This window comes from Chelmon rostratus, chromosome 13 (genome assembly GCF_017976325.1).
Source record: "Chelmon rostratus isolate fCheRos1 chromosome 13, fCheRos1.pri, whole genome shotgun sequence".
NCBI lineage: Eukaryota > Metazoa > Chordata > Actinopteri > Chaetodontiformes > Chaetodontidae > Chelmon > Chelmon rostratus.
Genome location: NC_055670.1, coordinates 1,849,381 through 1,876,736, shown reverse-complemented (window position 1 = coordinate 1,876,736; position 27,356 = coordinate 1,849,381). Strand labels below are relative to the sequence as shown.

The 27,356-nt window shown below is 42.8% G+C and overlaps 2 protein-coding genes across 3 annotated transcripts; one reads left to right on the top strand and one right to left on the bottom strand.

The window, feature by feature from the left end:
- Positions 1-18,276, top strand: pla1a (phospholipase A1 member A). The gene is made up of 11 exons (XM_041950549.1): positions 1-122; positions 791-1,013; positions 3,323-3,500; positions 7,392-7,500; positions 8,240-8,341; positions 9,280-9,372; positions 9,639-9,803; positions 11,038-11,127; positions 13,874-13,979; positions 15,352-15,507; positions 16,840-18,276. The coding sequence occupies exons 1-11, from the start codon at positions 56-58 to the stop codon at positions 16,928-16,930; spliced, it is 1,380 nt and encodes a 459-aa protein (XP_041806483.1). The 5' UTR covers positions 1-55; the 3' UTR covers positions 16,931-18,276.
- popdc2 (popeye domain containing 2) lies at positions 17,690-27,202 on the bottom strand. Of its 2 annotated transcripts, none has more exons than XM_041950550.1 (4): positions 26,468-27,202; positions 23,175-23,283; positions 21,615-22,191; positions 17,690-18,866 (listed from the first exon to the last, which is right to left on the bottom strand). In XM_041950550.1, the coding sequence occupies exons 1-3, from the start codon at positions 26,959-26,961 to the stop codon at positions 21,664-21,666; spliced, it is 1,131 nt and encodes a 376-aa protein (XP_041806484.1). In that variant the 5' UTR covers positions 26,962-27,202; the 3' UTR covers positions 17,690-18,866; positions 21,615-21,663. The 2 variants fall into 2 exon arrangements, with proteins under 2 accessions (XP_041806484.1, XP_041806485.1); XM_041950551.1 differs by having other exon boundaries at positions 21,756-22,191.
- Between the last annotated feature and the right edge of the window lie 154 nt (positions 27,203-27,356).

Below are 27,356 nucleotides of genomic sequence, written 5' to 3'. Positions count from 1 at the left end.
CAACTAAAGCTCCTCGACAGCTACTCTGCCCATTCACCTCTGTGTTACTACAGAAATGCCTTGGGAACACAGAACGGTCCTGCTCTGTGCTTTGACAGTCTGCATCACATCTCTGGTGGTGGGTAAGTGGCCTGCTCATGAAGGAGGTTTTTTTTTCTTCTGTATCACTTTTTCCAAACATATGTGCTTGAGTGAAACTGAAAAAAAAGGAAATGAGCTTCGTTATGAACCTGTGTAAAACTTTCAGTACACTATGATACTGTGATTACTCAACACTGCATGAGCCCTGGAGCACAGCACAGAACTCAAATGTCCAAACAAATCAACTCACCATAAATCTGGCATGATTTTGAAATGCATGAAGGGAAGACTTCTGTCTGTCAGCTGCACAATAAGTGCATTAAGTGCTTTATGTGCCTTCACTGAACGCAAAAGCTGAATACAAATGTTAATGTTGCATCATATAAATGTACTGAAATCACCTGCTCTAAAAAAATAGTTTTTCTAATTTGAAACCCTAAGATTGTTTTTGTATTTGAAAAGATTATTTGTAATCATCATTAAGGTCAAACAATGATGTGTTTTCAAGAACAAATGTCAGTGTTACAAATGAGAACACTAGCTCTTGTTTCCTCCCAGAAAACATCATTTGATCACAGTCAGTCATGCACCTGGCATTATTTCATTTGACATATTATGTATATTATTAGTGATAGGAGGAAGAGCTTTCCGATCATCTGAATTCAGCATGTGTGAGTTCGCATGACATCATTTCCCTCTCATGGACCAGGTGTGGAGGAAAGGCGGACAGATGATGAGTGTGCTGATGTAAACAACACCACCTGGCTGGAGTACCGGCAGCAGAGAGACAAGCTGCAGGTGCAGTACCTGCTGCTGACCAGGAGAAACGAGGACTGTGCTCACATGTTCACCCAGGAGTCTCTCACTGCAACACAGCGTCCCTCGTACTTCGACATGTCCCGCCCGACCAAGGTCATCATCCACGGGTACAGGTGAGGAGACCCTCAAAGGCTCTGAAAACCTCTGACTGTGTGTAATGGCGTCTTTCTCAACCCTCTGATAAAGTTACAGCAGTTCCGGTGATGTCTGTCAACACATTTGATTGTGCTCTGTCTCCATACTGGGGCTCGGGTGGAAAACATGAAGTTGCGTTCTCACATTAGCCAATCAGGATTTAGCGACATTTGTATGATGCCTAGCCCATATGTACATGGGTATTTCTTAAAATACAGGCAGGCAGCAATATAACCCTGACCCTGAAGCCATGTTGGCCAATCAGAAACCTGAAAAAAGCTATTACCAGAATGCTACCTGCAGCTACAGACACAATCCTTTTATGGCAAAGGCATGACCTGCCATGGCCACAGTAAACAAAGGAGAAAGGGCACACATACTGACGTCAAACACAGGACATAACGGAGCACACTGTCTTCACAAGCTAAAATCTTCTTTCCCTGCCTACACGTCAACAGCTTTCACCTCCAGCCTGCAAGGAGGTTTCCAAAAGCTCTCTTTTCACTGACATAAAACTGTGTTTGTGTGTGGATAAAAGGCCAAAACCCATAGGAAATGCTAGGTTTTAAAAAGATTTGTGTACGTGTGGCATGGCATGACTAGGCATGACAGCTGGTGCGTTGTTTGGTCACCGTCAGTCAAATCCGAGTAAACCACACCCACTCAGCCCTGATGAATCAGGACAGCTCAGTCTGTGTGTGTTTAACTCTTGATAGATAATACTATAGATAAAGATGTTTCATTCTCCCACCTTTAAATATTTTATGTTATAGAGAAATACTTAAGATTTGAAACCAGGTTTTAAAACACACTATGTAAACCCAGGCCTAAACTAGGCTTGCAGTCATTTTTGGAAAGCCCCCACAAAGTGAAAGCACTTTTCTTCTAATTACAGCTTTAGCTGTAGCTTTAAAGGACAGAGAGGCACAATTCTTCTAGAAGAAAAAGGAACATAAGCTCAGTATCAGCAGAACCGATGAGCTTGTGGTGAACTACAATGACTCAAAAATAGATGCTGCTGCAAACAAGCTAAAAATTGTGCCATAATAAAGGTGGATACTTCATACACATCTTCACCCAGCAGCACAGAAGATCTGTACAATCAGTTTCAACATTAGTGTCACCAATTCAGTATCTGACCAGAAGTGAAATATGGTCACTTCTGTTCCTGAGTTATGGTGCTGAATAATGGCCAGAAAAGGGTTTCTGCAGAACATGATGACGTCACAGTGAAGTTGACCTTTGACCTTTTGGATATGATTTATCATCACTTATATTCACGTCATATTGTCCTGTTAGACAATTATGTGACATTTTGTCATAATTAGCGTGCCAATTCTTGAGTTGTGACCAAAAATGTTTTGTTAGGTCACAGTGGCCTTTGACCTTTGACCACTAAATTCTAATCAGTTCACCCCGCAGGCCAAGTGGACATTTGTGGCAAATTAGAAGAAACTCCCTCAAAGTGTTCTTGAGATATCATGTGAGAATGGGGCACATGGAAAACTGGAAAAAAAAAATGTTTCCGCCCACGGCAGTCTGGCGAATGGGGGCATACACAGAATGTGATCGTTTGCTCTGACATATGCTCAAGTGAAAACAGTACAAAGACAATATATTTGACCTCATCAACTACATTGATTTTTCTAAATGTTGTTATTATTGTTATTATTATTATTATTCTATAACACATTTTAAACAAGTTAGGACAGGAGCAACAAAAGGTTCCACAGGTAAACAGGTTGATTGGTAACAGGTGATAGTATCATGATTGGCTATGAAAGCGAGGATGGAGCGAGGCTGTTTAAAGGATGTTACTACATGAGCTCAGGAACACTTTGTTCAACTGTTGTCAGTAAACACAGCTTGTTTGCAAATGATTGCATTTGGTTTTTGTTTAGGATTTACACAGAATCCCAAATTATTTGGAATCTGGATTTTAATAATGAAATTAAGAAAATAAGTTAAAGAAGGTGGATAATGTGCAGATCCATCCCCAGTCAGGTGCAGGACCAAAAGGAGAGACAGTAGAAACTTTAAACAGGAGAAAATATCCATGGATGTGAATCCCAACCTTTTTCTTTTGTTCCACAACTGCACATGTTCAGCCCCTTCATGGGCATCCTGAGGCCCCCGGAAGGTAAAGCAATTTAAATTGGAGGTTTTGTTTTCCATTTGTTTGCTAAATATAATTGATGGTGACTGTTGTTCTATATCCTAACTCCTCTCTTTCATCCCTCGCTTCGATCCACCATCCCAACCCCACCCTACTCACTCCACCCCTCAGGGCAATGGGCAGTAAGCCGTCCTGGGTGATGGAGCTGGCCCGAGCCCTGCTCAGGGTGCAGGATGTGAACGTGCTGGTGGTGGACTGGGTCTACGGTGCCTCCTTCGCCTACAACCTGGTGGTGGAGAATTACAAGGAGGTGGCTGTGCAGATCTCTGTCCTCATCAACCAGCTGCAGGTGAGAGAGACACTGTACAGATGGTGACCAAACATTCAGCATTTCCTTTTAGTTTCAGAATTTGTGGCAGTGATATAATTTCTTCTGCAGATGCTTGTGGTATATAATAATGTTCAAATATAACTGATGAAGGAACAATTAAACAGTCAAACTTTTATTTAAACAAGTCATTAGGGACACGGGGCGCAGCCCCGAGTCACTTATTACTATCCCGCGCGTTTCTTCTTATTAGGGACACGGGGCACGCTCCGAGGCACTGGCTCCTGCAGCTCTGCTGCAGGAGCCAGTGTTTGGTCACCATCTGGCAAATTATATATCAAAATGTGCGTATTGTTCGGGATCGGTGTGCTATTACTTTTCTCAAATTTATAAATTTCCCATAAGAAATGAATGGGGGAGTTCCTCAAATTTCAGCCTTTTTCAATTGTCCACTGCTTCGCCATACTTTCTCCTAGAGACTTCATTCAAACTTTAAAACGTAGATAATTTCGTCGGCTCAAAATTAATACATTTTTTGATATCTCTTACGGTTTTCGAGCTATGACCATCTGAAGACCATCAAGTTTCTCACAAAAATGCTCAGAATCTCTCCCTCTACAGTGGGTGATGTCATAAGTTAGAGTGAGACAGCCGGTGAAAAATCGCCTGAAATGTGTTTCTAAAATTGCTGTAAAATCCAAACGGTGAATAGGAGACACATAATTTTGGGATCTTTTGTAGACAAACTTGTCCTCTTTCGTGTGATGCCCTCGAAAAAGCCGAGAGACTTACTGAATTTAAATAGTGAGGCTTTTTGTGCAGCCATCTCCCTCCTGCTCTCCCATTAAGTCCCATGTTAAAATTCAGAGCTGTTTTGTGAGCAAAGCAGAAATGCCTCCTGTCTTTAGATCGCCATAAAACGAAAAGTTGTTGTCTCAGGAATAAAACGAGGAGATGGTCGGACTCAGGAAGGTCTCGGGAGTCCGATGATCTATAGTACACTCTGATACGAGGCACGGTTCTCTCACCAGAGGATTTAGTTCAGGAGGTTCGCCGAACCCAAATCTCACTGCATACAATACAAACTCCTGTTCTCTGAGTCGCACAGTCTTTTTAAGTCGACCATTTTGTCATTTTTCTAAAGAATATCTGGACATAAAACACACGTACATCTGGCCCAGACTTGTCCGCATCTCACAGTGTAATCGTTTTTTTGATAGCAGCTACGGTTTTGACACAATCGCAAGTTGTTCGGAAGAAACCGACAGCGAAAAAGCCGCTTTTCAGTTAACAGGTGTAACTGTCATTAACTGTCATTTACACACACACCGGTCAATAACCCACGCACACACATCTGCAGGACAACAAGCCTGAGAATGATTATCTTAACGAGCTCAGTCAAAACAAGGGCATTGTTTGAAAACAATCTCCGTCCAACAAGCAGTTAAACTCAGCTTCACAAAGCTCTTTGCCAAAGAGGTTGAGACAGTAGTCACACAAATGCACACACAAAAAGGGCTAACCAACAGCTAAAAAGTGATTAAAAACAGCACGTCAAAACTGAACAGGAACAGGTAAACAGTGGGAGAGGTAGAGAGGTAATTATCAGCAGGTGGGGCAGAAGTTACACAGGCACACACGCACACACACACACACACACACATTCAGACACATATATACTATACACATCTCCATGTAGGAGCTGGTTGGGCTGCTTGTGTAGTTCAAGCAGACACACACACACAAACAGACGAAGACACACACATAAGCAGTCACACACAATGACAGATACATAAACACACATACACAGACAAATGCATAATGAAAACCCCATCCCCCTGCCCCCTTGTTAACACCGTTAGCTCTATTAGCTCTGTTAGCACAGTTAGCTCTGTTAGCATTAGCGCCGTTAGCTCTATTCGCGCCGTTAGCTGTTAGCTCCGTTAGTGTTAGCTCCGTTAGTGTTAGCTCTGTTAGCTCTGTTAGCATTAACTCCATTCATGTTTATTGATTCAGTTCATTAATTCATGTTAACAGAGACATGAAGCAGAGGAGAGAAGCAGACACAGACAGCTGAGGTGATCAACAGAGACAGACAAGGAGAAAGCCACAGAAACACAGCTGAGAGCAATTCATTAATCAGGGACTGACTGCCTCTGATATCTGCCGTTTTCTCACATTGCAGCCTTTTTCAATTGTCCGCTGCTTCGCCATAGTTTCTCCTAGAGACTTCATTCAAACTTTAAAACGTAGATAATTTTGTCGGCTCCAAATGACCCTCGGCACATTTTGATATCTCTTACGGTTTTTGAGTTATGACCATCGAAGGCCGACGTAAGACGCGAACAACTGCGATAAATTTCCCATAAGAAATGAATGGGGAAATTTCCTCAAATTTCAGCCTTTTTCAATTGTCCGCTGCTCGGCCATACTTTGTCCTAGAGACTTCATTCAAACTTTAAAACGTAGATAATTTTGTCGGCTCGAACACACCCCATGTCCCTTTCAAAATTTCCCAGGGGGAATTTTCTAGTTAGATTTATTTTTAAGACACTTGTGAACAAAAAAATATAAAGACATATATGAGTATCAAGTCAGATAACAACACAATTTATACACACACTACAAAAAACACTACAGGTGGTATTTAGAATGAGTACTTGAAAGAGAATAAATGAAAGAGCAACAGCAAATTAAATAGATAATTAAGTAATTTGTTAAATAACTTACATTAATGGGTAATTATGAGGAATAGAAACACTCATCCTTCTTATTCTTTCAAGAGATTTTGTTTTTGTTGTTTTAAATGAAGTTTTCTGGTTACCAAAGCCAAACACCTTCAATTAGAATAAGTTATTTTAGACAGTACAAACCTGTTTCTAAAAAAGCTGTGTTGAGTGTAAACAGAAAGAGAATGTGATGGTTTACTAAACATTTAAACCCCACATTTAACTGAAAATAGCACAAAGACAACATATCAAATGTTCAAACACAGTTCTGTAGTGGACGTCACTGCATGGGCTCAGGAACACTTCCAAAAACCATCGTCTGTGAACACAGTTCATCGCTGCAGCCACAAATGCAAGCTGAAGCTCCACCAAGCAAAGAGGAAACCAGATCCAGGTCCTGCCTTCTCTGATCCAGAGCTCATTTAAGATGGACTCTGGCAAACTGGAAAACTGTCCTGTGGTCTGACGAGTCAAAATTTGCAGCTAAAGAGGAGAGGGACCATCCGGCTTGTTATCAACGCACAGATCAAAAGCCAGCATCTGGGACGGTGTGGGGGTGCATTAGTGCACATGGGTAACCTGCATGTGTGTGAAGGCACATTAATGCTGAACTATATGTACAGGGTTTGCTGCAAGTAGACAACGTCTTTTTCAGGGAAGGCCTTGCTTATTTCAGAAAGACGATGCTAAACCACATTCTGCACGTAGTCCAACAGCAGGGCTCCAGAGTAAAAGAGTCCAGGTGCTAAAGCGACCTGCCTGCTGTCCTGACTTGTCACCCGTTGAAAATGGGCATGAGCATTTTGAAAAAATACGACAAAGGAGCCCCTGAACTGTTGAGCAGCAGAAATCATACATCAAATTCTAAACAAGGACATCATTTTCGAAAACAATGAAATTTCTCAGTTTCAACTTTCTTTGTCTTTGTAATATTTTGAGATGTTTTGCAAATCGTCACATTATTTTTCTATTTACATTTTACAGAGTCTGTTTTTTTTTTGTTTTTTTTTTAATCAGGGTTGTATAGGGATTAATAGATTCTTATTAATAGGCCAATTGCTACTGAGAAATATAGCTCTTTCAATACAACAAAGACCCAGCTCGAATGAACTCACAGTTCCCACAGTTTAGCTGAAACGGTTTCAGGTGAAACGACTAAGCCTCTGACTGTCTCGTCCAACAGACACATGGATGCAAACTGGACTCCTTCCACTTCATCGGGGTCAGTCTCGGGGCACATGTCGCCGGTTTTGTTGGGACTCTTTTCGAGGGGAAGATAGGAAGAATCACGGGTGAGTCTGGACCACCTCCATGCGACATTAAAGTGCATCGGGAAAGTGAAGCTGAAATGAAGATGCTGCACTGTTATCAGACCTCTGCTTGGAAAATGTTTGAAGAAAAAAAGGGTTTAGACGCCAGAATTCAAAGTTTTATAACACCAAAAATATATAAAATAAAATTAATATCACTAGAAAAATAAAAGGCTGCTGGCTGCCGTTATTGTGCTGCTACGTCTGCTGAAACAGGGAGAACAACAACAGGGCAGACAGTGAAGGCCTCCACAGCTCTGGAGCCTCACACAGAGCCTGAATGTGCTCCAGTGTGACCTTGGAAGATTAGCTGGGCTCTTCAAAGGACAACAGCACTTTGATAAGAGCCACTCTGGAGCTGTGTGGAGAGGCACAGTCCTCTCGTCGCCTGAACACACCACCCTGCACAATACGCCACTGTTCACTGTTTATATCGGGTCTTTTTGTCTGAGTGGGGAGGCTGGTGCAAGTTTGAATGTTAAGTTTAGTTCAGAGGAGCCACAGCTGCTGACTGGAATCTGGTTATTGACTAAATGAAACAAAAAATCCTTCATATATCAAATAAATGGTTATAAGAAATATTTCCTGCTGCAAAAAACATCAGTCAGTGTGATTTAAATCAAGATGACCAAATGATGCGATTTCCATGCCATCTTTTTATTTCCACACATCTGGTTTACCTGTCAAATCGAGTTTTCCTTGTGCTTGTGCTGTCATCCAGGCCTTGACCCTGCTGGACCCATGTTTAAAGGAGCTGATACCTTTGACCGGCTGGACCCCTCTGACGCTCAGTTTGTCGATGCCATCCACACAGACTCCGACTGTGAGACAGCTTGAACTTACCATAAAGCCTTAAAATGATCCTGATTCTTCCCACTTCCACCAAAATACTAGAGGCCGAGATCACATAGTGTCTACTGTTGTGGTGGACAATAGAGGGCTTGAACTGCATGTTTTCCTCTGGGTCAACACTGCAACAGGAGAAATATACAAAGAAAAGCAATGCATTAAAAAAGTCAAAGTAAATGCCTCAGGCATAAAAAGAGAAAGTGATAACCAGTCCGGACTGATCGCCAGAGCTAACAGCAAATTAAAATGAGACTGTAACATTTGAACAAATTAGACAGAAACCCCCTCTATAAAATGACAAGTTCAGTTAATAAGCAGCAACACACTGAGTGGATTTGTAGCTTCTCAGGGCTAATGTTAGCAGACACTGACTCAGATTAGGCATTCAAGATCATGTCAGCTTGTGTTGTGGTTGCACTACGCTTTAGCATGTCACATTAAACATTTCAGTGGTTTTTGTGACAAATGGAAGACAAGAATCAAGCTCAGCAACAGACGTGTTGGTTGTTTCCTGCTTGCGGTCCTGCTCCTCTCACTCATAATGACCATGTCTGCAAAGCAGCCGACTCAAGAAAATCCGTCAAATTTAAAGAAAATCCTGTATGCAATTATACTAAATTGTGGCCCCTGTTGGGCAAAAGTTAGCTGGTCCTGCTTTAATCAGTGTGTGCTTCCACCAGCCAGATGCTACACAATTATTCTGCACCACTGCAGAGAGATGAGGGCCTACTGTGTTTGAGGGAGTGTAGCTGGAGAGGAGGACTGTAATGCTGGATGAACATACAGCACTAGTTTAAAGATGTGTACTTTACTGTGCAAACTACTGTTTTCTTTTCCGTTCAGCACTGGAGTTGTGTTTACAGTGCAGAGTAAAAATGCTGACAGCGCTAACGAGGTCTTCTTCTGCATCAGATTTTGGCATTTCCATCCCTGTGGGTCATGTGGACTTCTTCCTGAACGGAGGGAAGGATCAGACCGGGTGTGCCCGCTCCAGGTTTGCCTCAAGTAAGCTGAGCAGTGACTGAAAGCTGAAAGGTGGGGCTGACGGCGACAGAGCAGCATTCAGCTGGTTTTAAATGTGAAGCATAGCTAAAGCTACTCGCTCTTTCCTTCGAGAAGTTCTGAATAAAAGTGAAATGCTGACGAACAGACTGAGCCCAGCTGTTCAGTGTGTGGACAGATCTGTAAACTGTCATTTTGAAAATCATAGACTCCAGACATCTGGCTCCCTCAGTGCTTCTGTGTGTTGTCAGTTCTTGTTTACTTTCCAGTGTATGGCTATGTGATATGTGACCACATGAGGGCGCTGCATGTATACATGAGCGCGCTGAACGGCTCGTGCCCGCTGGTGGGGATCCCGTGCTTCAGCTATGAGAACTTCCTGAAGGGACGCTGTGTGGACTGTGACGTCTTCAAGGGGGTATGTCCAACCATAGGTAAGAAGACACCTGCAGTTCACCTTCAGCCGCTGTGTGCTCATGAAGTTCTGCTTCATTTTAAAGCATTAAATCTGTGAGGAAATGTTCTGGACAGTAGAGTGAAGTGGTTCACTGGTTCTACCACAAAACTACTGACCTTAAAGTACAAGTGACTACCAGCAGGTCTGCTACTACGATGGTACTACTATACTATACGTACTCTGCGTAACTATGATGCTGCTGCTGCTGCTGTTGCTATGCAGCATCACTGCCCCTGCTGCACTCATTATAATAATACTGCTTTTCAAATTACCATTGCTGCTACTGCTTCTGTTTCTCTTACTGCTAATGCACCTCCTACAACTAGTATCACTAATAATAAAGTATATCAACCACGATTGGTTACAGTAGTAATGGAAAGTACAAGTAGTACAGTAGTACTACATTTATCTGACATCTGGAGTTCAGGGTCACTTCAGAGGTGATTTTACAAAGTACATGAGCATTGTATAAAATTCACTGTTGCAGATTAAATTACCCATGAGTTAATAAGATTTTTTTTTTTTTTTTTTTGATTTCCGAAACCACAATTAGAGACAGTAACCATACTTAGGTACATTCTGAAGAAAAAGGAGGACGAAAGAGGAAAAACACTGTAAATACATTTTTTATAAAGGCTGAAGACGGGCTGGGAGACTGCTTTCAAACAGTGATCTAAATAAATCACTTCCTACATGCAGAGTACAATGTTAGTCAGTGTTAATATTGCAGACAGTGGTAGTAGCTGTAGTAGAACTAAAGGACCAGCTTTCTGATTTTGATTGAAGGAATCAACATAATATACAGTAAAAGAGTCATAACAGATTCAATCCAATCGCTTAATCGCTACCCAGCGTCCTTCATAATCACAGATGGAAGACAGAGACACAAGAAAAGTACAGTAGCAATAATGGATGTTTGCATTACGATGGGCAGGGACAGACAGCAAGAGTACCAATAAAAGAGAGAGACTATAAACTGGGCATCTTGTTTGGTTCTCTGGTAAGTCTCAGTGTCACCAGCAGACGTCATGCAGCAGGCCTGCTCTCGTCACATGACAGCTTTTGGCAGCTTCTTATCGTTTCAACCCCTGGTACTCGAGCGCGTGCTGATACAGTGACACAGCTAATGCACATGGAGCCCTTTGATCTGTAACGTACGTACAATATGACCCTCACTCACTTGGTGTGTGTTTGTGTGTGTGTGTTTTCAGGTTTATCAGAAAACAGTGGCATAGCCGTATCTCCAATCCCCAAAGAGCAGAAGCTATTCCTCCTCACGTCTTCTTCGCCACCTTTCTGCAGTGAGTGTTGGGATGTGTGTGTTTGTGAGCGAGAGCGAGCGAGCTTGTCAGATCAGTGCCTGGATTGAGGCTGATGAGAATGTAATTTGTGTTATTTGCAGGTATTTGTTCAGGAAGTATTGGACACATTAACATTTTGACCTGATGGTGGCAGCTGCAAGCCAAAACCCACATACAGCAACCCGTCACAATCACATTTCCAACAAGAAAACACATCTGCCAACTTTAGGTCAACATAAACAACAGTTAGTTTTCTTCTAAATTGCTTCTAAATTGTTGCGGTGTGTTTGTGGCCAGCACATACCTGCAGGTTTCTAACCCTGCTGTTTGGTTGCTGCTGGCTGAAGTCAACTGCTGCTGCAGCAGATGACTGTCTGGTATTGAGTGCAAAAAAAAAAAAGTAAACTGAACAACAAAGCAAGTTGTGATGTTTCTTGCATGGACAGCAGGTCAAACAAGCTATGCAGCTGCCATTGGTTGTTCTGTAGCCTTGGCATAATAAGCCCTTGGACGGATGTGTTTGATTTATCGTTTCTGTACTTTCCACCGCGCACTTTATTGATGGAATTTGAACAGGTAAGGACAAATGATAAATGATTCCAGCGAAATTACAAACATATTTGTGGTTGGCTGACACATTACCAGTATATTTGTTTGTGGTCTTCATACCTCATTTCACAAAGAAAAAAAAAAATGAGTGTAAAATGTCAGAATAACAGGCTTTATCTGAGAGACGCAGAAGCTGAGAATGTGGTGGTTAAAATGAGGAGAACGACACCCAGGGAGGATGACTCAGGAGAACAGTGAATGCTGACATTGGATAGCCAGGTTACACCCCATGCCGTGACGTGAAGGATCTGGGCCTCATGGCATCCCGTAGTGTCAATATTGCTATATTACAATTGTATTATATCGCAATATTACAATTCAGTGGGCTGAGAGAAAGATGACTCCATGTGGTAATTCAAGGGATGTGCAGCTGTTCAAAGAAAGACTTCTGAACATGAACCCAAGTAGTCAGGAGTCCATTTGAGTCCAACATATTCTATGGACAAGAACAACAAGCCTTTCACAGACTTGCATGAAACATGAACATCTGAATAAGATAATGGTGAAAAGGAGAAAGATCACAGTATTGGCTGATCAGTCAGTCAGTGTTGGGCACAAATCAACACTAATTGTGTTTCTGAAGACTAGTGTTGATGGAGAAATGGAGGCTGGATGGATGGCTTTCCATTGGACCCGGTTCAGCTGGATATTCTGTGTGCTGCTCATATGAAGGAACAGCTTGTGGGGGAATAAAAGTCTCCCAGGCCTCCATCAACGTCCTGAAAAGTCTTGTACTAATGACAGATGTTGGACTGAACTGGAGAACTTGACATGACATGACATCATGATAATGTACTCAGGACAACCTACAGTTGATGCCAGCCGACCAGAGGAAGTGATGGAAGTCAAGGGAGAGCAGTGAAGAGCTGACAGGACTCCCATCACTGACTGCTCAGTTCATATATATGAAAGAGAGAATATGAAAGTACTTGACAACCACAGCAAGCAGAGCACAGACAGGGACCACAACAATGCTCGGTTTAGAGATGAGGTGACATCTGGGTGAAGAAGAGGCCCACCTTGGGTTCAGTGAATACAAGGCAACAGGAGGCTGAAGCATTCCTAACGAGATAAGGAAGCTGCTCATGGCGGTGGACTCACTGTCTACAAGCAATGCTGAGTGTGAGTGGGAGTTCAGCACAATGAACAACATGGTGACTGAGTACAGGAGCAAACTGACAACAAGAAGAGCAGCAAATATCCTCTTCATCAGCTCTGTGGGGCCAGCATGGATCCACTGCCTTCGATGAAGACTTGGCTGGGCAACGGAGGAAGTGGCGTGATTCGCCATTACTCAGAAGAGCAGAGCTGCTTCAGGCCTCAGTGGAAAGTGTTTCAAGTGTTTTGCTTCACTGGAAAAAATGCTGAGAAATGATTTTCCCTTTTAATGCACACATTGTAAGAGACAATTTCCCCCTCATCATCTCTTCTTTCATGTATGTACTCAATGTTCTGAGAATTTAAAGACAGGCACATATAAACTGGTCAACTCTCGTCAATGAATTTTGTTGTAATTTTCCTCTAATTTACAACAAAATAAATTGTTTTGATGTTGACTTTGAAAGATCCGCTAACATCGCGAATTATTCCGTGGCACTTACAGCCTGTAAATAAACCATTTGCTACACATGATGTCAAGTGTTTCTGATTTCTTTCTTGATTGAGCGTGTGTGTTCAGGGACGCATGAAGGAACAGCCTAAAGGGATGAAGGTTGGGGTAAAGCACCGGGTAAAGCACCGGCAAGAATTTCAATCTACTTTCACCCCTGCTGACCTTTTATTTATAGCAGTGGCAAGGTCAGTGTGTCCTCCACAGCAAAGTGGCTTACTTTGCTGTAAGGCCACCGTAGCTCTCCCACTGGTCCAAGCTGAGCCAGCGTTTTTTCCAGTTAGTTTGCTCTCTACTTTGAATTTACATTCAAGTTCAAGTGTACAGGAAGCTTCATCTGGATGAAGGAACAAGACAAGGAACAAGGAAAAGCTTAAACTGCTGATTACTAAACTACAATTTAAATCTGGAAATGTTTTCTTCATGTTGAATTGTTCATACAAAAAGAGTTTTTGTATATCTGCGTCGCAGGTGGATGTAGGTTGGGACTAAACACTTGATTCCCTCTGTGTTGTTGTTCCTGCTCAGCTCACCACATCCTGCTGGAGCTGGAGGTTTCCCCTCTGGATAAGAGTGCTGAGGTGGAGGTGACACTGAGGACTGAGAACGTGGGGAAAGAGAAGAGGCTCAGGCTGTAGGTACCACACCTCTGACAGCACAGTCTGACCACTTTTCCAGGAGTGTAGCACAGCTCAGGACAGTGACAGGGCTCTCTGTGGAACAGTTTTCTGTTAAGCTATATGCAAAGATGTCAGAATGAACATTATTAACTGCTTTGGCACATTTCATTTTGTTTCAAAATTTAGAAAAAATGCAGCTGAAACAATGAATCGGTTATATCAACAGAAAATTCACTGGTCAAACATTGATTGGCTCTAGCTTGTTAGTTGTGAGACTGTTTGACTGTTGGTCAAATACAACAAAGCAGCAGTTTGAGGCATTTATAGACCTAAATTTATAGCATTTATAGATTGCAGTCCTACAAAATGCATCCTCTGACACAAACGCTGATTTTAGAAATGTCTGCAGGAAACATCTTTGATCATACACTTATTTGCCAGGTTTTGCCATTAAAACTAATACAGCCTAATACAGCAGTCCTGCAACAAATCCTACAGTGATGTTTTGTTTTTGTTGTTTTTTTATTTGAACCAGGTGTTGATTCAGCCTCGTGATCGTTTTGGAGGATGTAGTTTGTGCTGCTGTTGAGCTGTATTGCATTACACAGAGATGTGCCTCTGTTATTTTACATTTTTATTACTTTATATATACATGATATTAGATTTGTGTCACTAAAACGTCTCTCTGCATAATGTAATCCAATTCAATACAATAAAATACCATGAAGTGAAAAACAATGCTCCAGGTTTTATAAGTCCACAATCATTATTAGGTGTTTTTGCACTTTTAGCAAAATCTGAACTCTCACATCAAACCAGAAGTTTCAGTAGAGCAACATTCAGTGTGAGAGAATTCCTGCAGACTCCGTTTAGTCAGCACCGTACAGCATCCTCATCCCACAACTTGTACTGTAACGTCTTTTTTCCGCCCAGAAAAGCTGAGCGGACAGCTTCTTTTTTAAGAGAAGAGGTACTGTATGTTTCACTGTAAAAGCCGGGCCAGGTGCAGGAGACTGCAGCACAGATACTGAGAGAGCAAGTGTGCTGCACAGGTGCACTTCAGTTCAGGAGGACTCTTATTACTCTTTTCATTTTTACTCTATTGCAAGATTGAATAAATGACATCAAATTGATGTCATTTATTCAATTAAAAAAGAAAAATGTAACAGTGCTTTGAGTTTACGTTGCACCTTGTCGATTCAAAGAGAGCGAGGGCAGGAGATGCAGCCATCGTGCTGTTGTACTTCTATTCAGTCTAAGTCATAAACACAGAGCAATGACTGTCCTCTGTGATGAATGCTGATTACCTGAAAGTGTCCGTGCAGGCTTGTGTGGTTATGACAACATTATTAACATGCAGGCCGTGTGTATGTGTGTGTGTCTCAGTCAGACAGATATGACAGTGTACAGGACGGTGCTGGCTCACCCTGTGGCTCTGTGTGAGATCCACTCCATCGAGCTGAAGAACACCGGATCTCGGTTCTACCGACAGGGAGACGTCCACGTCAAGTCCGTCTGCGTCTCCGAGTTCCCCTCTCTCAGGTACAGCACTGGCGCGACTGTCTGAACACACATACTGTCCTGTTCGAGCTCCTCCTGGTGGGTGTTATTCTTCTGTATTCTGGAAACTTGTAAATGCCTTATGGGCCTGTTTCTGCTGAGCTGCCACATAAAAAGATGAACTGTCCAAACAGGAGATGAGACACAGTTTGTCAGTTTGCTGCTTGTCTGCAGTGCTGACTGAAACACAGGTGCTATGGAAAAATGATTAGAGGGACATGCCACAAAAAACTGTTCTGCATATCAAACACTCATCGCCTGGAGGGCTAAGAGGTGGCACTCAGTTTGGAGTTGCTCTTCCGTGGAGCATGGCAGGATTCACAACAGGTATCATTGAACCTGACAGGCAAAACGGTTCTGAAAATGTCCACAGATCTCTCCTCCAGCTTAACTGCTCTTTCCTGTGCACCTCCTGCATATGCTCAGTAAGTTCCAACGACACATTTGGCAAGTACGTAAAAAGACAGCATCTATTTGCTGCTCCTGCAGTAATTAGCTATTATGCCATGACTAGCAAACTGAAACGAACAAAGTGCAAGAATTACAAACATCTAATTATGCTAACAACAAAAGAGGATTGAAGTTGGAGTGCATACAAAGGATATGTTACATTTAAGCTCTGACCAAACGAGTTCACACAATGCTGATTAAGCCTATCAACACTGGGCAAATCTGTTATTTCACAGAAAACCAGAGTTTTTCAATCTGGTGTCTGTGGTGACGTCCCGCATTGGTAGTGATACACCAGCAATGATTGGTTTTCCAGAACTGAAGGGCGGAGCAACCGTAGTGACGGAGTAGGCTGAAGCAACTAGCAGCATGGTGAAGTCTATGGCATCATTAGCATAGTGTTTGTGTAATTACTCTCACCACCAGAGGGGGGAGCTAAAGGTTCTACACTGCAGGTTTAATCAGCCAGGTCATCAGTATAGGTATTGTTGTGATATTAAGTTATGGCAAATATAGTGCACTGCAGTATGTCAGCCAATAAGTAAGAGGAAATGGCACAACAGAAATGTTCAGGTCATTTAGAAGCAGTGTCACTATTTTCTGCCTGAGGTGACAGCTGAAAGACGAGAGATGACAGGACATGACACCAAAATATGGTCTAAAATGTTTTAGACAATGAGGGAATCCTAGTGAGTGACATGACACCACATGCTGGCAACGTCCCTAATTGAATTCCAGCAGGGACCTTTGTCAAAAGACATCCTCTCTCTCCTCCTGTGTTTCCTGTCTGCTCCTGTTGTCTTTTATGAATATAAAAAGGCTAAAACAGCAAAAATAATCATCTTGAGTGTGTTTCTGTTTCAGGCGAGAGAAGCCGCTGTGTGTGAACAACATCAACATCAGACGAGGAGCTCCGTGGTCACATGACTTTGTGCAGGTGTGTGGCATCTTCTGAACAAAGAGATCTACTCAAAGGACAGCGGAAAAAGCCACCTGGAGGTCGCCCACGGCTACCGGCACAACGTCACTTTCACACTTTCACACTTTCACCACCTTGTTTCATGTTAAGAAAAATGATCAGAGACTTAAATCTTCATGCGTGGAGCCAAAGAACCACATTTTATTCTGGAGAGGACACTAATATTCTACGCATTATCCGGCCATTCTTTATTATTTAGCTCAGTTATTTGGCTAATCCGCTGATCTTCCAGCATCACGACTGTGGTAAAAAGAACAGATCTAGAGCATCTTTAGCATTTTTTCGTCGTGTGTTTGCCTCCTCGCTCCGCCTGCCTCTGAGAACTGCTCACAGAGCCAAAGCTCTGCTGTAGTCTGCTTTAAGGATGCTTCACGTTCTCATGTGTTTTCTGACATGTTCTTTTAGTGCTGCTGAATGCAGCCTGCCTTTAAAGGACAAGCAATAAACTGAACTAGGCTTTGATGTTTGAAGGTTGAATAATTATTAATTACTAATTTGTGTGTTTGATACATAAATGGAAACAGTGAATACAATCTTAGACTCAAAACTGCTGCTCATCCAAAACAAATTGAAAAAAGAAAAAATGCATTGAAAAAAGAATCTTTTGTATATAACTCCATACTGAATGATTAGTTCAAGAGGAGATTTCCTCGCCTGCTAATGTATAAATAATTTGAGGACAAACAGGGTGCTATAAGCTCAGTGTTGGTGGTCTTGTGACAGATACGACAGGAAGTAGACAGTCAAAGAAAACAAACTACATTTTCACTGCAAACAAAGAGCTTTATGGAGAAATGTTGGCCCCATGAGAATACTTCTTAAAAACACTTTTTCATTTTAGTCCCATTTCTCTATTCTGGAAGTCAATAACAGACATTGCAATTCACAGTATACATGTGTGTATTAAATACTGAATTAGTTACAAAAAATTAAAAAACATGGTCTACAGGCATCCAATATATCACCAAAGAAGAAGTAAGAGGTTGTCCTCCAGATGAGTTCGGTGTCATGCTGTGAAAATCAGTACAAGTTCACCTCTTAGACGGCATACATTTCTTACACTGAAGCAAGTCGTGGTGCATTCAGATCAATAATAACAGTAATAAACATGCCCAACAAAAAAAAGAGAGTGAAATGGAGAAAATCTACACTGCCAAGTTGCAGGTTTTGTACCTAAATTGTTCATCTGGTCTGGAAAGTTCTCAAGAAAATGCAAAAAACTAAATATTTGAAAGGATTATGAATAAATATGATTTGAAGAAGGTGTTGTAGCTCTTATTGATTTATATGATGTGATGCTTTTTAATTGATCGCTGTTCAAATTTGTCAAAATTATGAAGATCCAGAAAATGTGTAGTGCCCTTACTGAGATAAAAGACTAGTCTTTGTAATGCTGAGTATAAGTGATGTGTGAGCAGAAAGCATCAAAAGTTAAATTTAACATTAAACCATGTGACGTCGAGTCCAAATCAAACAATCATAACATCAAATATAAGTGAGATGAAAACCAAATCCGTCTGTTTCAGTATCACAGAATCCATTTTTATAACATAGAGTAACTGTTCAGACATTTACTGTGCTGGTAATAACAAGGTGAAGGCTGTCCCTCTGTCCTCAGTGTTCTAGTACCATAAGATGATGGTGTAATTATGGTTTCAGTTAGAGCCTGACTGATTGTAGACAGTTTATTAAATGTTGGCTACAGTATCTGTAAACTGAGGTGAGAACAGGGCAGACAGCGAGGGTGAGACAACGTCGTAACAAGTGACATGTGACACATTCATACCGCTTTACTGTAAATAATGTAGTGTTTCCAGGAGAGACTGTCCTCACAGTTTGGGAGTGTCGGTGGGAGCCAGCGGCGCTCTGCCCCTCTGGAATCGTGGCGGTAGGTTCTCCTCGCCGTCACCTCCTGCAGAGTCAACGCAGACGCTTCAGTTAGGAAAGTCGCCATCACACAGCAAAGATCAGAGTGTTTCCCACACACACCCTGATAACCTGGAAACATTTAGTGCTGCTGTGTCTGGTCAAACCACAGCGGATGTGCAACAATGTAGCACATGAATGTGTCTCTGTGCTTGTGGTTACAGCTTCAGCTCTGTTTCTCTGTCAAACATTCACCTGAAGGCCCTGACTCGATGTTTCCACAGGGGGCCAACGGCCAGGACAAAAATAAGTTAGAGGCCCCAGTTGAGACCTCCAACCCACATTTTAGTTTAGTTATAATTTCATAATTTCATTCAGAATAGTTGCAATGTAAGCAGAATTTTAAAAGTATTACCAATAGAGACAGAGGAGTCTTTCTACCACGCAGGTGTTAATTGCTGTCACTTCCCAATCACTGCTGTGTTTGCATGCAAGGAGTCAGAAAGCACACACCAAATATCAGCTCTGCACATGTGCTCACATCATGAATGTGTTCTGCGTGAGTGTGAGTGTTGAATGTGCAAATGGCAGCCTGTGCTCTTTAACTTCAACTAATGCCTAAGCCAGGCAGCTGCCAAACAGATTTTAGATTGTTGAATTCTTTTGTGCAGAACTTCGCTGTAGCCGTTGACGGTTTGCAGGTCATCACACAAATGGAAGCAGACATTCGGTCTGAGTCACACCTACTGAGGCCCACCGTCGCAACTCTCAGGGGTAGATCTGACCTACTGCTTTACAGCCGCCCTGCAACCCGAACCCGACACTGACCACGCTATCCAGCTATGAAATGCGATCCACGGCCCGTGATTGGCCGAGGGCTGCTTTTTGGGATGGTAAGGGGGCAGAGGGGTTGTGAGGGGAGACGAACAGATGAGCCGACAGACTGGATTATTAGCATGGCACTGAATCTTTTGGACAGCCCCTACATTTCCAAGCTCTAATCCTGATCAAACAGGAACACAGCTGCTCACCGACCTCACCGCTGTCTGCTCTCACTAGCTACGCTATCGAACTCCAGCTCACCACACACACACACACACACACACACACACACACAGGAGCTGATCAGCTGTTGAAACAAGGTTGAGCTCACTCTGTGCTCATTTGCTGTTAAACTGTTTCACCGAGCAGACTTGTTTCATCTGAGTGAACAAATATAACTCTGCTACTGTACCAAAGATGACTGTATGCTTGTGAGTGGCAGAGCCAAAGCAAACACTAATGCAAAGCAGCTGGCTGGGGAGGCATTTTAATCTTACAGTATGGTTTGAAAATAGAATGATGATCCAGAGCAGACCAGCAGCGCAGAATTCTGCCCACCATTTAATGTCAGTCCATATCAAAATAATCAAATAAGTGCCAGAACACAATACAACTGTATTAATCTGAGAACATCAGCACAGAGGTTGCTCCTCACAGCTGAGGGTATGCTGCTAGGGCTGGGCAATAATTCAGTGTTATTGGATACTGATCACATGATGTCATCATTTCACAAAATTTCCAAGCAAACTGTAACGATCAAAATGAGTTCTGCAGGTTTTACAGTGCCGAACATCAATTTGACCTTTCAGAAAACAGTCTCATCACAACACAGCCTTATGTAATATGATCACATGATCCTCGTCAGCAGATGGAGTTCGCTCTGTTGTCATGGAATTGCAGATGTTCACATTTCTTTTTTTTTTTTTAACCACATTCGCTGCTGATGGAGATCACGTGATACAGTCAGGTTTCAGAACAAGCCCAGAAATGTGTTGAGACTGTTTTCAACCACTGTCTCCAAGGTCCAGAATGAACCTTGAACATCATCAACTTGCCCTTTTTTGATGTGTGATCATGTATACATTTGTCCAGTGGTGGAAGAAGTCCTGCATATTTTTACTTCAGTAAAAGTGGTAATATACCATTAAAAAATACTCCATTAAAAGTAAAAGTGAATTAAACTGAACTGAATTAAAAACTTAACTTTACTGAAGTAAAGGTGTGTAAGTCTTAGCAGCAAAATGTACTTAAACATTTCAGAAGTAGAAGTGGAATACTTTCCAAGTGTTATAATATTTTATTTCTTATTGCAGAGTGTGTGTTTGCACCTGGGTGAGAATAGTCACATGCGGCTAACCAGCCATTTACAGCCATCACCAGGTGACGTATTATAAAGAGCGACAGTCTGCACAGGGAGGAGGTCGAGGTGGATGAAGGACTGCGCTTAAAGTCAGTGCCGACTTTTTAGATAACTTATTAGTTTCAGTTTTCAGTTGCAGTTTGGTCTAAGCAACAAAATGATGTGGTTAGTTTTAGGTAAGGTGGATTTCATGCTAAAGATCTTAATATCTTGATGCATATGTGCTGGGTAGTTTAAAAAACTCATCGTGTGTTTTAGGATGATATGTTGTACTGTATGTATGATCTAAATCTGCAAGGTAGCTAGTGGCTGTAAAAAGTACATTAAATCCTCAGATGTAGCAGAAGTACTCGGAAGAAGCAAAATGGAATGACCTCAAAAATGTACTGAGTACTGTATTTGAATAGAAATGTACTTTCCACCACTGCATTTGTCATGCTGTCTCGGCATGTATAAAAAACATTCATATTACTGCTCTGATGCTTTCAGCCATGTGGCCCAGCCCGATGCTGTGGCTGACTATAAAACCGGGTTAGTAAGGATTGTGCACTGCAAGCCAACCATGCTCACACACCACCCCCACGGCACTGCCCGCCCAGGTGAGGTACTTACATGTAGCTTAAGTGGTGACCCAGTGTGTTAGCTCCAGCACCCTTCCCCTCTACCTCAAATAATCCCTCTCACTGCCATAATCCATTAAGGAGCCCGCCACATCAGCAAAGTCCTCCAGAACCAGGCTGATGGAGTCCTCACCAGAGGGCAGCTCCGGGTCTGACGCCCAGGGGTGCGGATAGCGGTCATGCTGAGGGGCCTGGGGTTCATCCAGGGTGGTCCTCCTTGGTCCTTGCAGGTGGGGCTGAGACTGGGCTGGATCTGACTTCTGGTAGGCCGGCGCTGGGTCTTCGCCCTGCTGTTGCTCTTTGGTGGTGCCGCTGTCACTGCCGCTGCCGCCCTCGCTGCCCTGCGAGGAGGGGGCCAGTACATGGTAGAGGCTGGGAAGGCGGATGTCCAGCAGCACGCCACTCTTAATGTAGAGCTTGTTGTTGAGGTTGTAGAGCTTCTCGGCGATGTCGTAGCCCAACATGACGGAGAAGACACGGGCGATGTAGCGATCCTTTGATATTAGCAGATAGAGGCGCCGCCGACGCCATGAGATGTAGCGGGAGTCTTCCTCTGCTGTCAGGGTCACCTGTGAAATATGAATGAAGCACTTGAATATCAGCCACTGTGTTTAAATGCATATTAACAGGTGGCAAACGTTTTCCCTCCTGATGAGCAGCTGGCACCTTGCTTGGTAGCCATCAGTGTTTGAATGTGTGTGTGAAAGCACTGATTTGTGTTGTAAAGTAGTTGGACTGGTTGTCAGACTTGAAGACTGTAATATAAATGCAGTCCATTTACCTTCCATTTACTATTACTTCCAGATGTTTTACAGGTCATGTAAACAGTATATTCAGCTTGGATTTTCCAAACTAGGCCTTATTCTGAATGTAGCCTTTTATAATGTTGTTGCACTGACCTTTTCAAGTACGTCCTCACATTAATCAGGCCATGCCTGACTGCGTGGAAAGGTAAATGAATGAATTTTTCTATTTAGAACAAGCAAACATGCCAAACATTCCCTACTTCCTGCTTCTCATGTGTGAGGATTTGATGCTTTTTTGAAATTTATGACAGTAATATGAATATTCTCAGGTTTCAGACTGTCAAAGGAAATTCTAAGACATTTTTCACTATTTTCTATAGTCAAAGTGCTGAATCAGCTAATCCACAAAACAAATGGCAGATTGATCGATGCTGGAAATAGTCATTAGATGCAGCTCTACTTCTATTTGTGCACCCCCACTAATCCAATACCCAGTACACCCTTCCTGTTTGCAACCCTGCCAGGCCTTGAGGCAAACACTGAGTGTCCACCATGACCTCCAGGCCTTGTGTTGGCTTTAACTGAACTAATCTAAAGCAACAGGATATGTGAAAGACAAGAGGAAAACTGCTTTCCCCTGTTCAGCTTATCATTCAGATGCTGACTCCGACAGAAAGCAACAAAAGACAACTTGATATCCACCAAATCCTTCAATGGCAGCACTTCATGTTAATTTAACGTTTCACTGCCACTCTTCCACTTATTGAAGTTACTTTGTTAAATGAGCTGCATGTGGGATCCCATACCTGGAACTTTCCCTCCTCGTTTGGCCTGAGAGACTCCCACTCAGGAGAGTCGAGGAACTGGTGGCGGTGGATATAATGCAGGAACTGGCCCTCCAGAGACACGTTGATCCTAAAAGAGAACGAGCGAGAGTAAGATACAAGTTTAGAAAGAGAGGCAGGGATTAAGACGTGATAATGAGAGCTGGAGGTCACTTTGCCAGCGCCAGTCCAAGACTGTGAAAGTAAATATTAGCATGAATATTAGCTATGGGCAGGCTGAACAGTTCCATAAACAGTACATTCATAAAGCATCTTTGAGATGAACTGGAATTCCCTCTGTCACACAGAAATCATAGCTGAAGACACCAGGACATTCCTCCTGCAGGTGGAAGCCTTATTTCAAAAAGAATAACTTCCGCAGAGTGAGATAATCCAGCACACTAAACATTAAACCTTTATTGGATTATAGCGAAAGTCTGCTTTAACCTCAGTTCAGTGTGAGTGGAGTGTTATCACGTCAGTGCTGCAAACCATCTGCTTCATGTCAATCACCTGACGTCTACGGAGAGAAGTGGAAGTCTGCTCCAGGAAACCATTCTTAAAAAGCTAAACTCTTCCAGACTTTACTGTCTCATGCAAGTCTTTATGTGTCTTTTTTCTGTGGGACAGCAGCTTATTGTAAGGTAGGACTGACACTTACAACAAGGACATTTAATTCACAGTCTAACTACACTTTCTATAAACTGAAACATACGTATATAGACATGTAATCTAAATAACACCGGTATTCTGTACTAAGATAAATACTTATTAGAGTGTTTGTTCACTATATACAGTTTAAAACTACTAGAAGTCTATATTTGGATTCTTCATAACAATGGGTGTTAATTAATTAATTAATTTGCTGTGTATTGTAGTATTAATTACCCTGAACGCACACTGCCATGGGCAGGGATTTCCACTGCAGAGCCCCGTGCTAAAAGTGTCACTGCACTGCTGCTACTTTCTGACATATCCACTATACGACCAAAAGTATGTGGACACCTCTGACCCTTGCTCTTACTTTTCTGGTTTAGGCCCCATAGTTCCACTTAAGGGAATATTAATGCTCCAGCATATGATGATATTTTAGACAACAGTGTGCTTCCAACTCTGTGGAAACATTTCAAGTTTCAACATGACAGTAAACCCGTGCACCAAGCCAGGCCCATAAAGAAATTGTTTTATGGTTTTGGTGTGGAAGAGCTCAGTCGACCTGCACGGAGCCCTGACCTCAACCCCGTTCAGTGCCTTTGGGATGAACTTAAACGTCGACTGCGAGCCAGGCCCTGCTGCCCGACAACAGCGGTGCACCTCACTAATGCTCTTGTGCTGAAAGCGAGCAAATCCCTGCATCCACATTCAACATCTGGTGGGAAGTCCTCCCAGCAGAATGCCGGCTGTTACGGCAGCAGATTAACAGCCACCGTTTTGGAATGAGATGTCCTAACAATCACGTGTCTGCATGTCCACATACTTTTGGCCATGCAGTGTAGTCACACCAAACAGAAGACTGTTGATTAATGGCTATGTCTTAAGTAACATGTTTAGTAGAAACACACTATAAAGTTGTGATGATTACATAACAGTAAAAAAAGATGAACAATAACATAAAATGACAAATAGCCAACAAGCCACCACTCTAGAACTGTGGGGGGAAATCAAGCTTTTTGTTTCTTTGTTTCTTTGCAAATTTGGCTCATACACTAAGCTGTCATCAGCGTGGCCAACACTTAATTTAAGGTAAGAGGAGCAGTCAGCGTCCACTCCTGTCCCAAGTACAGAGATATCATCTAACCAGCTGGCAGCGTGCGGGGGGACAGCACACTGGTGAGTCACGGACAAAAATACTCTGTTTACAACATTTCTCTTGTGTAGGCTCCAGCACTGTGAAATCAAATGCAGCTCTACTTTGAGAATGTTTGGATGAAGAGGATACGTTTCCTGTGCCGGTTACACGCTGCCAGCAGCATGATGGAGACAGAAATAGGGATCCAGCTCTGCGACAGAAGATTTCTTTAAAATAGTGGGTGAGCTTTTCTATCACTACGAGAAGAATTTAAACCAATAAATACTCCAGCATGCTGGTGCTACAAATGAGTGAGCGTCTCCTGTTTTAGTCTCACATTCAGAAACAATAAAACCTGCAACAACATACGATTAGCTGTGTTCAGAAAAGGAAATGCCATATATTACAAATGGCAAGGTGAGAAAAAGCTACCTTTAACCTTCTTGGTCACAAGCCTCAGAAAAGGTGCACCCAGACACAGCGCAGTGACTGCTGCAAGACGCAATGATGGTAGTGGAAAGGACAGTTCTGACGTATGGGTGCTTTGGTTGACTCTTTCCATTTTCTGCTACTTCATACTTCAACTCCACCACATTTCAGAGGGAAATAATATATTATTTTAGGTCTTCACTTACAAAACATAACTTACACATACTTACTTACTCTTACACATTTATAATAATCCTATAATATAATGTAAAACGCTCTAAAAGCAGCCACTCTGCAAAATGAATAATTAACAATTAAGAGCACCTTAACACCTGCAGAAACAGAAGTTTTTGCTGACCTCCGGTGGTTTAACTTGGCACCTTGATGCAGTGATGTCACAGTGCACAGGGTGTGTACACCGCTGGTGTGGTACTTTGCAGGTATGATCAACAGTTTTCATATTAGCTGCTCACAGTGATGAACCCACAGATAATTATCACCTGACCCTGCAGTTCCCCGAAGCTTTACGGAGCACTGTCACATCTTTCAGCTCATTGTTTTGGTCTGACTGTTCTGACACTACCTACTCAGCACTGAACGGGAGACAGACAGCTAGCTGGTGAACACAGCGTGGCATTTGCAGTTGAAGAGCCAGATGTTATCTCAGGAGTTGGTAGAGACCAAAAAAGAAAGAAAAGAGCTAAAATATTTGATTTCATTCATTGAGTGGCCATAAAGATGACTGCAAATAGAAGCTAATGTTGTTGTGTGTCTGCTGGATGCATAAATAAGAAACATTCACCCTGTCAACTTATAAAAAGTGATCATAGTGTATGTGAGATGTTGTACTGTTTTCTGTCTTCCAAATGGGAAAAGATCAGTTTTTGCAGGTTTAAGAAAAGTTTTTCATTTTTGTTTTTAGTATTTTTACATTATGGTATTTTCTACTTTTACTCGAGTGTGCAGATTGCATTCTGTGCAGACTGTGGTGGTGGTTTGCATTATGTAGCACAGGTGTGTAGATGTACACACACACACACAAGCACACACTCCCCACCTCCCAGACAGCAGAAAGGACAGCTGGTCGATGGGCGTCTTGCCCTCCACAGCGTACGTCTCTCCTGCCTTCAGCTCCACCACCTTGTTCTCAAAGGCGCCTGTGATCTCCTTGAACACCTGGACGGGCACGCCCAGCGGCAGGTAGACCGCCTGGTAGAGGCTGGTCAGCTCCTCACTGCGTATGCCCTCCTGGTGCAGCCGGTAAAGAAGGTGGCTGATCTGAGCCAAGCAGACTAGCAGCAGGAGCAGGTTCCATGTGAAGACGTCCAGGCCGCACATGGTCAGCCAGCCCCACAGGGTCAGGCAGACAAAAGCCGGGGTCAGGAAGCCAAAGATGAAGAGGCACCCGTAGGCCCCGCTGCCTCCCATGTAGCCCAGGAACAGGAAGGTGTTGCCCAAATGGTAGATGGCCCCCTCTGTGTTGTTGCTCCAGCCATCGCAGAGAGGGGCAAAGAACAAGCTGTCCAGCAGAGTCGAGTTGTCTGTGCTCATGTTCAAAACGCTTCAAATGACAAACTGACAATGACAAGTTCTGTTTGAATAAAAACTCGATCAAAAATAAACAGCTAATACTGACCAAAAATGTCAGGAGCAAATGTTTGTTCCCTTGGCGTGGTTCCCTTTTTCAGTGTGAAGAAGTTCTCATGGCTCTGTTTGTTATAGAAACACAGCTGGAATGGGCTTCTTCTCTCATTATGTGTCCCTTCCTCTCTCCTCTGGCTTCTCCCACCGTCTTTCCCTTCGGACTCTTGCTGCCGTGTCTCTTGCTGTGCTGTTCAGTCTCTCTCTCACCCACGGCCTGCACTGTGGAGCCAACAGCTGGAAGAGAAGGGATGGCGGGGAGGGAGGGCGTTGATAGAGCCCGAGAAGGATAACCATGTTTGGAA

Coding starts and splice junctions, on each gene's coding strand:
- pla1a (XM_041950549.1), top strand. CDS start 56: ATGCCTTGGGAACACAGAACGGTCCTGCTCTGTGCTTTGACAGTCTGC. Junction 3,501..7,391: donor TCCTCATCAACCAGCTGCAG/GTGAGAGAGACA, acceptor CTCGTCCAACAG/ACACATGGATGCAAACTGGA. Junction 7,501..8,239: donor GAAGATAGGAAGAATCACGG/GTGAGTCTGGAC, acceptor GCTGTCATCCAG/GCCTTGACCCTGCTGGACCC.
- popdc2 (XM_041950550.1), bottom strand. CDS start 26,961: ATGAGCACAGACAACTCGACTCTGCTGGACAGCTTGTTCTTTGCCCCT. Junction 23,284..26,467: donor TCCTTTCTGCTGTCTGGGAG/GTGGGGAGTGTG, acceptor GTTCTCTTTTAG/GATCAACGTGTCTCTGGAGG. Junction 22,192..23,174: donor ACGAGGAGGGAAAGTTCCAG/GTATGGGATCCC, acceptor CATATTTCACAG/GTGACCCTGACAGCAGAGGA.